This window comes from Ursus arctos, unplaced genomic scaffold, assembly GCF_023065955.2.
Source record: "Ursus arctos isolate Adak ecotype North America unplaced genomic scaffold, UrsArc2.0 scaffold_5, whole genome shotgun sequence".
NCBI lineage: Eukaryota > Metazoa > Chordata > Mammalia > Carnivora > Ursidae > Ursus > Ursus arctos.
The window spans coordinates 14,304,726-14,320,455 of NW_026623067.1; the positions used below are offsets into that span (position 1 = coordinate 14,304,726).

The following is a 15,730-nucleotide window of genomic DNA, read 5'->3' on the forward strand; positions in this document are numbered from 1 at the left end:
TTTCATTTAATCTTGTCAGCTGAACTAGCTGGAGCTGAAATTATGGACTCAGAAGTAAAAGTTGCTGAGCTTTACAATGGGTTGTATGAGCAGCCCCTAGTCTCCTGTGCTGTGTGGACTTGGGGGAGTCACTCTCTGGCTAGGTTGTGTCGTCTGTTTAAGGTGAACAATGACCCCTTTGCCACTGCATGGGGCTGAATCAGTTATAATGAATTTTCCTTTCTTCGTCAATCCCTGTTTCTTGGCCTCTGTGCCGCCCACTCTCCCACCCCTCCTCACCTCCTTGGCCACCCCCTCCCAGCCTCTTCTCTTCCGTTTTACCTCCTGCTGTTGGGGGACCCGGGGCTTGGTCCTCACCCTCTGTCCACATCTCTGCCCGGGTGAGCTCATCCATCCATGGCTTTAAATGCCACACACTTGCTGATGCCGTCCCAGCTTCATCTCCCACCCTGGCCTCCTCCCTCAATTCCAGACTCATGAATCCAACCACTTGAATGAGATTCTCGGCTTTCCTGTGTCCCAAACTGAGCTCCTGATTTCTGCCCTCCATGGACCTGCTCTGCCCTGGTCCTGGTCCGGGCGTTCTCATGGAATGTTCCCCCTTCCTCTCACATGCCCCAGCCGTGACACCTTCCTCTTCCTCACCCTCAGAGATAGTCCTTCCCCATGCCGGGAGCCCACCCACTTCCCTTCCTCCCCCGCCCCCCCCCCCACCTCCAGCAGCCTGATCACAAACCCTCTTGCCTTCCTCTGCACCATTGTCAGGGCTCTGCCCCAGTTGCTGATGGTCTGTCTTGCATTCAGGAGCCAGTGGGATTCTGGAACCTGCTTTGTGACATCGGCGGTGGCCTCATCTGACCCATTTGGAGCAGGGGAGGGCTGTGAGGAGCTGTGTGAGCCCAGCCCACCCACCTCCAACACCCAGTTTGTATGGACCTTTGTAATGTCAAGCTCGGGGCCTAGCACCAGCTAAGTGCTCCATCCTTCCCAGGTTGTAAATGGGTAAAGGCAGAGCTGGATCCCGTTCTCCTGGCTCCCAGCCTCTGCTAGAGGGAGGTGCCTGGCCAGCTCTGGGAGCAAGACTGGCGGGGCCCTCGGAGGTGGTGGGGAAGGAGAGAAGGGTGACATGGCTTCTGCTCATTCTCTCTGCCTGCTTTGCCCAAATCCCTGTGGCCACCCTAATCCACCCTGTCTAATGGAGCGCAAGCCGGCTCAAGCCCCTGTGGGATGAGTCTGCAAATCCCTGGGGCTGGGAGCTCACCATCTGTCCCCAGGATGCCCTTTGCTCTCTCTCTTTGCATTGGAGAGCCAAATGATGGTAAAAGCGTATCATGGCGAAAGCCCCCTCACCATAGCCCTCAGTGATGAGATGGAGAAACTCAAGTCCAGAGCCTCAAACCGTGAAAGTCATTGCTTCAGACCCCAGAGCCCAGGAAGGCTTTCCACATGACCAGAAAGAACAGTTCTTTAGGGTTCCATCATCAGATGTGAGAGGTCGGGGCGGGAGCTGCAGGGTGAACTGGCCCTGTCCCGTTTTCTCCCTCAAACGCAGTGCGGGCTGGTGGTTTCACACCAGCCGGAGTGCAAATCCTGACGCTGACCCTATGGGACCTTAAATGAGTCACTTCATTCCTTGAGGTCTCTATTTTCCCATCTGCAAAACGAGGCTCAGGGTAAACGTCTCCTCTTTGTAGGGTTATTGTGTGTGTATTAAGCAGAGTCCTTGCTAATGTTAAAGGTCTGCTTGCTGGTGCTTCCTTCCTGGCCAGCCCTGTTCTCCCTCCTGCTGCTCAGGTGTACTGGGCTCATTCAGCCTGACCTCCTTTCTCCCTCCATTCTGGGGGGGGGGGGGGGAACGGCAGGGTTTTGCAAGGACAAAGCTGGGGAGTACCTTGGGCAGCTGGAACCAAGGTCCTGGTGGCTAGGAGAGAGAGGAAGAGAGGGACAGAGAGAGAAAGAGAAATTGACAGAGACAGAGAAGAGAGACAGAGATGGGCAGGGGGCAGAGATAGAGAAACAAACAGAGAGACAGAGAAGGACAGTGTGGGTGTCAGAGACAGCCAGAGAGAGTTGGGGTCAGATACACTGCCAGAGAGGAAAGAAACAGCCCCAGGAAGTAGGGCTCCCTCCTCTCCTAAGAGGGAGGGAAAGGAGTTATAGGAGAGCCAGTTCTGGGCACGCTCCATGTTCAGGAGGGGTCTCTACCCTCAGGGCGGCCTCTCATCCCTTCCCCAGAATCCCTAAATCCTCTCTGGGCCCTGCACATCTGTCACATCCGTGAGCTGACCGACAGCGGCTGGCGCAGGTGAGTGTGGCTAGGGAGTGCGTTTGGTTGTGCGCTGAGGAGGAGGGGCCCAGGGCTGTCGGGGAGAGGCGGCTGGCGCGGTGGAGACAGTGGTCGGGCCGGAGACCCGAGTGATAAGACTGAGAGGGTGTGAGACCCCGCTGGAGGCCTGGGAGGGCAGGGCGAATTGAAAACCCATCTCTTCCCCAGCCAGCTCAGCCAACATTTATTGCGCGCCTCCCCCTCTCCCCAGGATCCGGGGCTCCTTCCCCTTCCCCGCGCGACCCGGGGTTCTGCCTCTGCCAGGTGCTCAGAGCGTCCCCGCGTTCTGTTCCCCTCCCGGCCCTGTCTTCCTCCCGCAGCGGGACAGCGGATGGCCTGGCCCCGGAGCCCCCGAGAGCCGCGGCTCCCGGCGCTGCTGCCGCCGCTGCTAGTGCTATTGCTGGTCCTGGTGCTGGTGCTGGCGCAGGCGGGCACGGCGGGCGCGGCGGGCTCCGTGCGCCTGGCGGGCGGCCTCACGCTGGGCGGCCTGTTCCCGGTGCACGCGCGGGGCGCGGCGGGCCGGGCGTGCGGGCAGCTGAAGAAGGAGCAGGGCGTGCACCGGCTGGAGGCCATGCTGTACGCGCTGGACCGCGTGAACGCCGACCCGGATCTGCTGCCCGGCGTGCGGCTGGGCGCGCGGCTGCTCGACACATGCTCGCGGGACACGTACGCGCTGGAGCAGGCGCTGAGCTTCGTGCAGGCGCTGATCCGCCGCCGCGGCGACGGCGACGAGGGGGCCGTGCGCTGCCCCGGGGGCGTCCCCCCGCTGCGCACCGCGCCCCCCGAGCGCGTCGTGGCTGTCGTCGGCGCCTCGGCCAGCTCCGTCTCCATCATGGTCGCCAACGTGCTGCGCCTGTTTGCGGTGAGGGCACTCTCTCCCCGTCCTCGTCCCGTCCTCGCCCTCCGGTCTCCTGGCAGAAATCCTCAAATCCACCAAGATCAGCGGCTGCTTCAAAGAAACCCCGTCCCGTGGGCCAGATGCAAGCCCGAGCCAGATCAACCCAACCGGTCCACCCTTCCTTGTCCGCCCTGGTGCGCTGCCAGAGCGGCCGTCTGCACACACAGCCCTCTGTGAGAATTAAGGAACCCTACCTTCTGGAAGGTCAAGGGGGCCCCCTCCCAGACGAGGCTGCAGCCTCCGCCCGCCCGGGGCCTGATTGACTAGAACAGGGCAGCCTCTAGTTTAGCCTGTACTTGGGCGCTTGCTTGGGTGTCCTCGTTTGGGGCACACACGGCACCGTGGGGTGGTCTTGTCCCGGGCCCCGGGGAGAGCTCTGGGTAATGAGGTGCAAGTTTTTCCTGGAACCCGGGCCCTCCTTCCCATGGGGCACCTAGGACATACCCCTGACTGCTGGGGTTAGTTCCCTCATCTTTAGGGAATCATCTCAAATGAAGGGCAGCCCCCTCCTTGCACCCTGGGGAGTAGTGACTGGTGGAGGGCATAGGAATCAGGGATTAGGGGCCTTTGCATTAGAGTTGGGGGGTTTTCCATAGTAGTCATTCACTGGGGTTCCACTGGGGTTCGGTAGGGGGAGGAGGCGTTTCTGTCCTTCAGTCTTTCTGTGGAGAGAGGACGGCTTTGCTTCCATCTGGCTAGGGAAGGGGACTTCTGTTTGAGAGTTTCTCTGATTCTTCTAGGCAGGGAGTCTGTTTCTACCATGCTGGGTAGGGGTTTTATCTGGGCCCCCCTCCATCATCTGCATCCATGTAATTCCCCCCACCCCTGTTCCCACTGGGTAGCAGCTTGTCATACAAACACACCTTCTAGTTGGGACAGGGAGAGCTTATGTGTGTTTGCGGCGGGGGGGGGGGGGGGGGGGGAGTCCTCATCTCATCCACCTGCCCATGTTTGTCTGCATTTGTACTTCTGTCCCCTGCCTCGAGCTCTGGTTTCTGTCCCTTTTCCTGTGTCTGCCCCTCTAGGCTGAGTGCAGAGATCTCAACCTCAAGGGCCTTCAGGGGCCAGGTCTGGGGTGTAGGTGAGTGAAGCAGGACCCCGCGAGTCCAGGGCCCACTGCTGCCAGCTCCACCCAAGACAGGTCACGCCCCACTCCCACATTTTAGACACTGACTGCCAATTCAAAAATGACAGAAATGAAGACATTGGTGCATGAAAGGCAACCAGGGGCCAGATTTGGTTCCCTGGGGCCCGTTTTGCAGTTCCTGGTCTAGGAGCAGAGTTGAGGGTTTCCGAATTCATGCATCACTGTGATCGAAGGCGTTTTAGATGAACTTCTCGGAGGAGGTTCGAACTGCACAGGAAGGCGGTTCTGAAGATCAGACTTCAGCGTCTAGACCACCCGGAGTAGCTATAGCGTCCATTACCTGTGCTGGGCCTTTCTCTGACCTTCCCTCCTCCTTCGTGGTTCTTCTTGTTTTTCTGTCTCTCCCCGTCTCTCTTTCTCTCTCCCCTCTCCCTCTTGCTCTTCCCATCACGTCTCCACACTCCACACTTTCTTTCTGCCTTGCTTCAGACATCCCTGTCTCCCCTAGACCAGCTCAGCCCACTCCTTCCAGAACCTTCCTTCTCTTCTGCCCTTCACACCAGGTCCCATCTCACCCCTCTTCTCTGCTAGCCTCCCTTTTTCCTTCTTTCTCAGCCTTCTGCTACCCCTCTCCACTCTCCTTTCACACTTGCCCTTCCTGTCGGCCATTCTCCAGGATCAGCTCAGCCCGTAATCCCAGCTGTCAGTCACTCTAACGGACACAGATGAACCCATTTCCATGCAGGCGCCTCCATTAGGCCAGAAAGAGCTTTGAATCAAATAATGTCTTCCCAGCTCCCCTGCCCGCTCTGACCCTGCCTGGGGCTGCCGCTCCCCTACGCAGACTTGTCCCTTGGTGTGAATTAGGAAAATATGTTGTCTCCTGAGGCTGACAAGGAGTCCCATTCCCCTTGCTGATGCAGCCTGTGCCCAGCAGCTGGATTGGCTGCAGGCTGGACTTGAGCCTCCACTTCCCCTTCGCCTGGACACACTCAGACATCTCAAATACAGAATGCTCCCCACACCCTTGGGCCTCTCTATGTGGCTCTCCCACGTTGACGCCTGGCGCCCTAATCCCAGACTTCTGTGCCGCAACCTGTGTCCTGGATCCCCGCTGCCCTACCTCCCCCTGGGGTCACTGACCGTCCATCCATAGCCCAGTTGTCCTTCCCCATTACAGATACCCCAGATCAGCTACGCCTCCACAGCCCCTGAGCTCAGCGACTCCACGCGCTACGACTTCTTCTCCCGAGTGGTGCCGCCAGACTCCTACCAGGCCCAGGCCATGGTGGACATCGTGAGGGCACTGGGATGGAACTACGTGTCCACACTGGCCTCTGAGGGCAACTATGGCGAGAGCGGGGTTGAGGCCTTTGTGCAGATCTCCCGGGAGGCTGGTGAGCTGGGAGCAGGGTCCAAGGCATCAAGGAGCCTACAGAGGGGGAGCCAGGGGCCATCAGACAGGACCCTGAGATGGGGCGCCAGGTCCATGGTGGAGAGCCTGGATGGTGCCCCTGTGGGCAGGCGTCCCTTTCCTTTGGAGCACTCGGCCCTGCCCCAGTCATGCACGGTGGTGGCCCCGGTGGGTGGGCGGCTGGGTTGAAAAAGAGGTGACTCTGGCATCCCTGACACCCAGGGGGCGTCTGCATTGCTCAGTCCATCAAGATTCCCAGGGAACCAAAGCCGGGAGAATTCAACAAGCTGATCAAGAGGCTCATGGAGACGCCCAACGCCCGGGGCATCATCATCTTTGCCAACGAGGACGACATCAGGTGGGACGGCGGGCACATTCAGTCACCGTGGTTATCAGAGGCTCTCCTTGAAGGCCCTGCGCCCTCTTCTTACACATTCCCCAGCCATACACATCCTCCCTTCCTCCTCCTCCCTCTTCTTGACCCCCCTCGCCCTCCTGCCCTTACACGCTTTTCCTGCTGTCATCTGTCTGGTGCCCCCGGAAACGCACCAGGCCCCGTCAGGATGGAGGTGCTCCAGGACAAGCCAAGGGGAACACGAAGGAATCCCTGTCTGTTCTTACCATTCACAGTGGGGGAGAGACCTGTGGGCAGATCTAAGTGCCGAAAATAAGCTGTCAGGGAAGGAGCCCCAGCGGCAGTTCGGGGGTATCCGCAGGTGGCCGTGGCCCCTGGCTTGAGGCCTGTGTGGCTCCGAGCCAGCAGGAGCCTCTGCAAAAGGAAGGCCCTTCCTCCAGGCAAGTGAGGTGGGCTGCAGTGCACAGAACAAGAGACAAGAGGGCAGGCCTAGGGCCCGAGCCTGGCTGGAACCCCCAGAAGCCCGGGGCAAGTGCCCAAAACTCCCTTTGCCCCACTTTTCCTGATAAATGAGGGTCTGATGAGTGGTTTGGAATGGGATGGAAGGAGAGAGATGAGCAGGAAGTGGCCAGAGGTAAGTTGGAGGAGGCTCTCAGGCCCTCACTCACCCCTTGCCCTATTCCCACCAGGAGGGTCCTGGAGGCCGCACGCCAGGCCAACCTGACAGGTCACTTCTTATGGGTTGGCTCAGACAGCTGGGGAGCCAAGACCTCCCCCATCCTGAACCTGGAGGACGTGGCCGTGGGGGCCATCACCATCTTGCCCAAAAGAGCTTCCATAGATGGTGAGTGCAGGGATGTCCCCACCCCCACCATGTCCCAGGCCCCTGCTCGTCCTTCCCCACGATCCCCTCTTGGGGGCGCTCGTTCTCCCTATCTGTAAAATTGTATCCTGCTCCATGTCCCTTCCTCCCAAATTCTAGGATTCTGAAATTCTGTGAATACATCCCTGCAAGCAATGTTTGAGTTGGGAAAGGAGGAAAAGCCCACCCCACTGTACAGGGTCAAAAATTAGTTGTGCCTTTTCTGTTTTTGTTTTTATTTTAATTCAATGCCTGTCTTCCTCATGTTCCTGGTTCTGCAAGACACACTAATTTGAGGTTTGGGGGAGAGGGAGCAAAACCGAGGGTGGGGACATACTGTCCTGTTGATCAAATCACGAAACCTGCCTCCCCTCCCTTCCTCCACCGTCCTACCTGTGAATATCTGGAAGAATCCAGCAGAGAGGTTCACTTTACAACAGGATTGATCGTTTTCCCAAAGTCTGAACTGAAGTTGCCTTGACGAGGTACTTCAGGGCTATTTTATGAAACACAGAACCTTGTAAAGACTGAGAACCCTGGAGCGCCTGGGTGGCACAGCGGTTAAGCGTCTGCCTTCAGCTCAGGGCATGATCCCGGCGTTATGGGATCGAGCCCCACATCGGGCTCCTCCGCTGTGAGCCTGCTTCTTCCTCTCCCACTCCCCCTGCTTGTGTTCCCTCTCTCACTGGCTGTCTCTATCTCTGTCAAATAAATAAATAAAATCCTTTAAAAAAAAAAAGACTGAGAACCCTGACTTTCAGGGACTCCCCGCCTCTTGGAGGTACACACCGGCCCTCACGCTCTTTCCTTCCCTTAGAGTGCACCTGGTTGCATTTGACAAATTAGAATGAGAGTTGTTTTAGCAATAAAGGCATTTCATCACCAGATAAGATGTCAGAAAGTAGGCCACTTCAGGTCTGGACAGAGAGTTAATGATGTTCTCAAAGTCCTGAGCTCTGTCCCCACTTCTGTTCCACCATTCTCCGTGGTTGTTCTGTGCCTTCGTGACTCAGGTGTCTTATTCACAAAGTGGCTGCTGAAGCTCCAGCCATTACATCTTCACCACAGCATCCTAACCAGGAAAGAAGGAGCAGCATAAGTCTTCGATGTGGCGAGGCTCTGAGTTTACAACAGGATGCACATTCTACCCTGAAGCCACTGGACGGCTTTGAAATCAATGGGCCAGAAGCTGGTCACGTGGCCAGTCCTGGCTGCAAAGTGAGCAAGTGGTGAAGGGACACAGAGGAGTCGATAGTTCAGACGGTTGCTGTCCTCTCTCCTCCTTCTCAGGATTTGACCAGTACTTCATGACCCGCTCCCTGGAGAACAACCGTCGGAACATCTGGTTTGCTGAGTTCTGGGAGGAGAATTTTAACTGCAAACTGACCAGCTCAGGTACCCAGTCAGATGACGTCACCCGCAAATGCACAGGTGAGAGCTGCCCAGGGTGGCACGGGAGGTCAGGGAGAAGGCGGGAGGCCGGGCGGGGCACCAGCGGGGCCGGGCACACTTCTTCCGGGCATCCCTAGGACAGGCGAGGAACGCATCGGCCGGGACTCGACCTACGAGCAGGAGGGGAAGGTGCAGTTCGTGATCGACGCCGTGTACGCCATTGCCCACGCCCTCCACAGCATGCACCAGGCGCTCTGCCCCGGGCTTACTGGCCTGTGCCCTGCGATGGAGACCACCGATGGGCGGATGCTGTTGCAGTATATTCGAGCCGTCCGCTTCAATGGTGAGCAGGAGCCAGATCCCCTCCCACAGGGAAGGGACGCCCCTGGCATGGATTTCTCTGCCGGACCTGGGGTGACTAGGATCAAAGGGATGGGGGAGGCAGAATGGTATCATGTCCCCTGCCAGCAGAGGGCCTGGCACGTAGGCAGGCTCAGACCAAGGTCTGGAAAAGGCCCAAATGGACTCAAGCCACACTCACGGTTTGTGCGGAGAGATCCACTTCTTGTTCACTGACTATCCTTTATAAAATTAGAAAGTGTTCCCCCACCAAATACTGAGCCCCTTCTCTCTACCGAGCTCGCTGTTAAATAGCACAGCTTAACATCACCCCAGACCAGCTCAACGAGCAGGTAGGACGAGCCTCTGAAGAAATAGCCTGATTGTTCAGATGGGTGCAAATCTTTGTACAAGTCTGAACCCACCGTCTCGCCTGGCCAGCTAAGCTCTTTCTCTTTTCTTATTAAATTATGGTGACATACATATGACATGTAGCGTCATATTTACCATCGCAACCATTTGTAAGCGTACAGTTTGGTCGTGTGCACTGTTGTGCAACCATTCTCCAGAACTCTCTTTATCTCCCAAGACTGAAATTCCGTCGCCATTAAACACCAACTCCCCATTCCCCCTCCTGCAGCTTCTGGCAACTTCCATCCTACTTTCTGTCCCTATGATTTTGCCTGCTCTACACATCTCCTACGAGAGGGATCATACAGTACGTGTCCTTTTGTGACTGGCTCATTTCCCTCAGTTTAACGTCCTCAACGTTCATCCATGTTGCGGCTTGTGTCATAATGTTTTTCCTCTTTAAGACTGAAGAATAACCTTCCGTGAATAGGCAACGCTTTGTTTGTCCATTCAGCCCCCAGTGAACACGCACTAGGTTGCATCCACCCTTTGGCTGTTGTGAATGATGCCGCCGTGAACATGGGCGACTCACCTTTGAGTCCCTGAGCTGAGTCCTGGAAGTGGGGTTGCTGGGTCAGGGGTAATCCTACCTTCAGTTTTTGGAGGACCTGCCACACTGTTTTCCATGGTGACGGCACCATTTTGCACCCTCAACCAGCCACGTATCGGGGTTCCACTTTCTATTTCCCGGGGTGCTAACAGTGCCGGGTCCTGATGGGTGGGAGGTTTTTGCCCTGATGACACGGGGCGTCTCTGCGCGTGCGCGTTACGCTCTTCCTTGACCCTGGCGGGGCCTTGTGCCTCTCCGGGAGGGGCTGGAGAGCCCGCTGAGGATGCGGGGCTCTCGCTCCAGGCAGCGCGGGGACCCCCGTGATGTTCAACGAGAACGGGGACGCGCCCGGGCGGTACGACATCTTCCAGTACCAGGCGGCCAACGGCAGCGCGGGCAGCGGCGGCTACCAGGCGGTGGGCCAGTGGGCGGAGACCCTCAGGCTGGACGTGAGTGGGCGCGGACGCGCTGAGCTCGGGCGGCGGGGCGCGGGGCGCAGCGGCCGCCGGACGCAGGTCCCAGGCCCGCGCGTCTCCCGTGCCGTAGGTGGAAGCCCTCCAGTGGTCGGGGGAGCCCCGCGAGGTGCCCGCGTCCCAGTGCAGCCTCCCCTGTGGGCCGGGAGAGCGGAAGAAGATGGTGAAGGGCGTGCCCTGCTGCTGGCACTGCGAGCCGTGCGACGGGTACCGCTTCCAGGCCGACGAGTTCACGTGCGAGGCCTGCCCCGGGGACATGCGGCCCACGCGCAACCACACGGGCTGCCGGCCCACGCCCGTCGTGCGCCTCACCTGGTCCTCGCCCTGGGCCGCGCCGCCGCTGCTGCTGGCCGTGCTGGGCAGCATGGCCACCACCACCGTGGTGGCCACCTTCGTGCGCCACAACAACACGCCCATCGTGCGGGCCTCGGGCCGCGAGCTCAGCTACGTGCTGCTCACCGGCATCTTCCTCATCTACGCCATCACCTTCCTCATGGTGGCCGAGCCTGGGGCGGCCGTGTGCGCCGCCCGCCGCCTCTTCCTCGGCCTGGGCACCACGCTCAGCTACTCGGCCCTGCTCACCAAGACCAACCGCATCTACCGCATCTTCGAGCAGGGCAAGCGCTCCGTCACGCCCCCGCCCTTCATCAGCCCCACCTCGCAGCTCGCCATCACCTTCAGCCTCACCTCGGTGCAGGTGGGCCGCGGGCTCCCGGGGCCACGCTGGGGGCGGGGGGACGGGGGAGATGGACCGCGGCTGGGCTGGGGGTTGTCCTCCCCTCTGAAAATCAGAGGAGCCCTCTTCTATTTTGATTCCTAGGTTAAAAAAAAAAAAAGGCTGCAGGAGACAGGGCCCCACTGTTTTGCTATAAGCAGAACTCCCCCCCCCCCCCGCCTCCATCCTGCTCCATCTCGAGAGAACTGGGTCAGTAAGCTGGGGAGCGTCAGCATCCAGCTCCATTTCTGTAAACACAATGACATTATTTTCCTACACGGAACAGGCTCCTCTACAATTTGGCTCCCATATAAAAAATAAGGCAAAGAGCTATCTAGCAGTTTTTCTCAAGCCAGAAAAAGAATGTTTCCATAAAGGGAGTTCCTGCTGCCCGATCACTGCGGTAACCTGGATGGGAGGCAGGGGCTCCAGCGACCTTACTGTGGAGGGGGGCATCCAGCTCCATAAATGGCCAGGATTTCATGACCTACGTGCAGCAAAAGCAAGAGTTCCTTCAGGGGTTTCTCTAAGGTGGTAACATTATGGCATTGGAAGTTATTCTCATGGTCTGGAAAGTACCGGATGTTTTCTGTGCAAAGGGTACGACTCACGGGCATGTGTGGGTGACATGGTGGCATCGTAGAGCCAGGCCAGTTCTCAGGGCTACGTGGAGGGCCTGTGCTCAGCCTGCTTTGGACATGGCACACTCTGCACTCCAGGCAAGCCCTTCCCCCTGCCTAGCTCTGCGTCTGCCACGTTCATTCCCACCTTCAGGCCTCTGACCCTGCGATTCTCCACAGCTGAAAGGTGTTGCCATTTTCCTGCAGATAGCATGGCCCGAGCTGTCCCTGTGAGGGCCAGAACACCAATGCCCAGTGCATCCCGACTTCTTACCTCCCTGCTTCCCTGCCCGAAACCCCTGTGCTGCCCCTGCCCCTGTCCCACAGGACAGAGATACTTAGATGACAGTCAGTATTTCCGGCCTCGTCTATGGACTCCCCACATTATACCCTCCTTTCCAGAAATCCCAGGCCCCTGCAAAGAGGCACACCTGCATTTTACTAGGTTATTCATCAATATGGTGGACATGAAATGGCATCTTGTTATTTTAATTGCATCTACTTAATTACTAGTGCAGCTGGCCTTTGATGTTTCCTCTTCTGCAATGTGCCTGTTCCTATGCTTTGCTCATTTTCTATTATTTTGTAGTTTTTTGTTTTGTGTTTGTTTTTGTTTTACATGTATTGGATGCTAGTTCCTTATCAGTTACAGGGGTTGTGAAGTTGGTGGGTCTGTTTTGGTTGTTATTCCTGTGTATCTCAGGCCTTGGATAAGAGTTTCTCATAGGCAACTCTTTCCCTACCTAGAAGCTTGTTCTAGGAGGAGCCTCCATACTGCTTTCCTGGACGGTGGGTGGGGTGTTATTAGTCCCTTGTCTGTGGAGCTACTGCCTCTGGAAGAATCACATAAAGGTTCTCCTTCCAGGTCCACAAATTATTAAAAAGCATCCCTTCCTCCAGGATCACACGGCCCCACTCTAGGTACATAGCATGGCACTCAAGTGTTAGCTAAATTTCAGCCCTACCTGCCCCCACAGCACACACACACGCACACACCAGGCAGTCTTGTGCAGTGAACAACCTGCATAAATGAACGGGGCAGCCCCTCCAAGGTCCCACCTTTATGCAGGAATCTTACTTCCTGCTCCCCAGCTCCCCTTGGCTCAAAGTCATGTCTCCTGTCACTGTGAGGGAACTGCTACTCCATCTCCTCCCTGTTAGTGCTTGCATTTGACTTTTTTAAAAAAAAAACATTTTATTTATTTATTTGTCAGAGAGAGAGAGAGCACAAGCAGGGAGAGCTACAGGCAGAGGGAGAAGCAGACTCCCCACTGAACAAGGAGCCTGATTCAGGACTCGATCCCAGGACCCTGGCATTAAGTCAGATGCTTAACCGACTAAGCCACCCAGGCTCCCTGTGTTTGATTTTGATAACCTCCCAGGCCAGCTGGCATCAGCTCACATCCTTACTTCTCTCTGTTTTGTGCCTCATTCTGAGCTTCACTCTGCATTCCTACACGATTTCATTACATTATGTCCAAAAGTTCTCTGGATCTGAAGAAGGATGGGGTCCCTAGGAACTAGGTTTGCCATGTTGCTTGATGGGATCAAGCTAGCATTTTCATGTCTACAGAATGGAGATGGTACCGCCAACACGGGGGGTTGTGAGGAGAGAGAATCTCTGCTGAGTCTGGCTCTTAATCGGTGGGGCAGGCACAGGCTCCTTCCCCAAGCTGGCATGGAGAAGCTATGTTTAGGCAGTCACTATATCTTGCCGGGCTTGGTGATGGTTGGAATACAGGAAGAGGACATCCAGGGCCCCTTACCCAGCCAGCCCTGACATTGCCAGCATGGACAGTCCCCTCCTGGATGGCCCTCCCCTCTCCATGGGGGAATCTCAGGCCTAAACATCCCACTCAGTAGGCCAAGAGCCTCGAGGCGACGCTAACCTGCCAGAGACATTGGTGGGTGGCCAGGCTGGGTGTGTCCCTGATCGGGTGTTGGCTCCCGCAGGTGGTGGGAGTGATGGCGTGGCTGGGGGCCCAGCCCCCACACAGCGTGATCGACTATGAAGAGCAACGGACAGTGGACCCAGAGCAGGCCAGGGGGGTGCTCAAGTGTGACATGTCGGACCTGTCCCTCATCGGCTGCCTGGGCTACAGCCTCCTGCTCATGGTCACATGCACGGTGTACGCCATCAAAGCCCGTGGCGTGCCCGAGACCTTCAACGAGGCCAAGCCCATCGGTTTCACCATGTACACCACCTGCATCATCTGGCTGGCTTTTGTGCCTATCTTCTTTGGCACCGCCCAGTCGGCTGAAAAGGTAATCTGGGGTCCCTCCGTTGGTTCCACTGCCTCCTTTGTTTCCTGCTTGTCTGTGGAAGGGCTCAATTGTCCCAAGAGCTGGGCCACCCACATGCAGGATTGCTTGTTTGTTAATTCATTCATGTACTTAAAAACCCATTCACTCATTCGTCAGTCTCCTTTGCTGCTTCAGTCAGTCCCATTTCCCTTCGTTCATTCGTGTGTTCATCCATGCTTCTAACCATCCATTAACTTGGGTTTTTTTAAAAGATTTATTTTTCTTGGAGAGAGAGAGTGTGTGTGTGAGTGGGGGGAGGGGCAGAGGAAGAGGGTGGGGGAGAATCTCAAGCAGATTCCGTGCTGAGCACGGGACCCAACATGAGGCTCAATCCCATGACCCCGAGATCATGACCTGAGCTGAAACCAAGAGTTGGACACTTAACCCACTGAGCCACCCAGGTACCCCTCCATTAACTTAATTTTATTCAGTTACTTCTTTATATACTTTATACCCATCAATCCATGAATCTGTTGGTCCATTCACTTGCTCATTATTCTGTCATTTATTTGTGTGTATAGCAGAACATGTTTATTCACCCTTGTCGTTCATGTGTTTGCCCACTTGCTCTTTTATTCAATGTGTTCACTCATTTGTAGATTTGAAAACATATCCATCCATTCATTAACATGCTCTAGCCTGTTTTAGGCGTGAGGACCATTTCCCCAGGTGTCACTCGCTGCGAATGAGCCCTTCGCTTCCCTGGGTCACTTGTCCACTTGGTCCCGTGTTATTCATCCTCCTTCCTGCCCACATCAGAGCCACACGATGACCATCACTTCTTCATGCCACAGCGCCTTTGCTTATATGGTTGCCCTTTCCATTCACCCAATGAACACAGACTCGTGGGGGTGGGGTGGGGGAGAACAGGGATGAGTCCAACCCAGTGCCTTCCTCCATGGCTCAGATCTACATCCAAACCACCACACTGACTGTGTCCTTGAGCCTGAGCGCGTCGGTGTCCCTCGGCATGCTCTACGTGCCCAAAACCTACGTCATCCTGTTCCACCCGGAGCAGAACGTGCAGAAGCGCAAGAGGAGCCTCAAGGCGACCTCGACAGTGGCAGCCCCACCCAAGAGCGAGGACACAGAGGAGCCCAAGTAGCGAGTGGGGCAGGAGCGGGGATGGTTGCTCCCTCTCTTCTGTTCTTTTCTTTCTCTTGCTTCACGGTGAAAGCCCAGGTCTGCAGTGAACAGTCAGAAGCAGGGAGTCCACGAAGCCCATGCCCGCCAGGATCCACACTTCATCCCTGCTCTTCCGTGCCTGTTGGCATCATACGTATTTACTGCAGACCAGACTTTCTACTCGTGGTGGGAGACAGCTACTGAGAGGATCCTAGGGAGGGACTGAACTTACACACTCCCTGCTCTGGGTTCAGAGAGCGTCATGAAGCCCCCGGGCTTGGCCCAGCGTGGGTGAGATTTCTACCCAACTTGCCACCAGAACCTGGGGATTGGGCAGCATGCAAGAATGTGTAGATCTCACTCTGGAAATACAGGGCTGGATTTGGGGAGGGGCGGTTTCCACAAGAGACCTGGGGTTCTGTCTTGTGGACTGAGTAACTCAGGCTTGGCACTGAAGGATCAAACCTTGGGTGAGACAGCCCTGTGAGCAAGGGTGGACCTGAGACAGGATGTGGGAGCCAGCAGAGGTTCTGGGATGTACTCCCATGGGGTTACTTGTGTTGAGGTCTTTTTCTCAGGACCTTTGACCCTGGGACCTGGGGCATGTCGCACTTAGACTATAGCTTTTTGCCTTTCCCATGCACACCCCCAAACATGTGTGTGGTGTTAGTGGTGTAAGAATAAAGCAACAGGGCAGCAGTTGCCCTTTTCTGATGCCCGTGAGGGATTATGGTCAGGAGTTTCAGGTTGGGGCCAGTGACAGAGAGTTGTGTCCATGGTGACGATTAATTCCAAGTAGACATCTTAGGACGAATATCAAAACTTTCCTCTCCCAATACTTACTGAGAGGTCCCCTTTG

The 15,730-nt window shown here is 56.5% G+C and overlaps 1 protein-coding gene across 1 annotated transcript; it reads left to right on the forward strand.

Moving 5' to 3' along the window:
• Positions 1 to 2,657: 2,657 nt before the first annotated feature.
• Positions 2,658 to 14,851, forward strand: GRM6 (glutamate metabotropic receptor 6). Its single transcript, XM_026507733.4, has 10 exons — positions 2,658 to 3,188; positions 5,492 to 5,708; positions 5,948 to 6,083; positions 6,770 to 6,924; positions 8,233 to 8,373; positions 8,477 to 8,677; positions 9,938 to 10,083; positions 10,181 to 10,804; positions 13,396 to 13,707; positions 14,654 to 14,851. Exons 1-10 carry the CDS (start codon positions 2,658 to 2,660, stop codon positions 14,849 to 14,851), a joined length of 2,661 nt encoding a protein of 886 aa, XP_026363518.2.
• The last annotated feature ends 879 nt before the right edge of the window (positions 14,852 to 15,730 follow it).

Excerpts from the sequence above, each read along its gene's own strand:
- GRM6 (XM_026507733.4), top strand. The coding sequence starts at position 2,658 with ATGGCCTGGCCCCGGAGCCCCCGAGAGCCGCGGCTCCCGGCGCTGCTG. Across the intron at positions 5,709-5,947 it reads GCAGATCTCCCGGGAGGCTG|GGGGCGTCTGCATTGCTCAG; the intron begins GTGAGCTGGGAG and ends CCTGACACCCAG. Across the intron at positions 10,084-10,180 it reads CGGAGACCCTCAGGCTGGAC|GTGGAAGCCCTCCAGTGGTC; the intron begins GTGAGTGGGCGC and ends CCCGTGCCGTAG.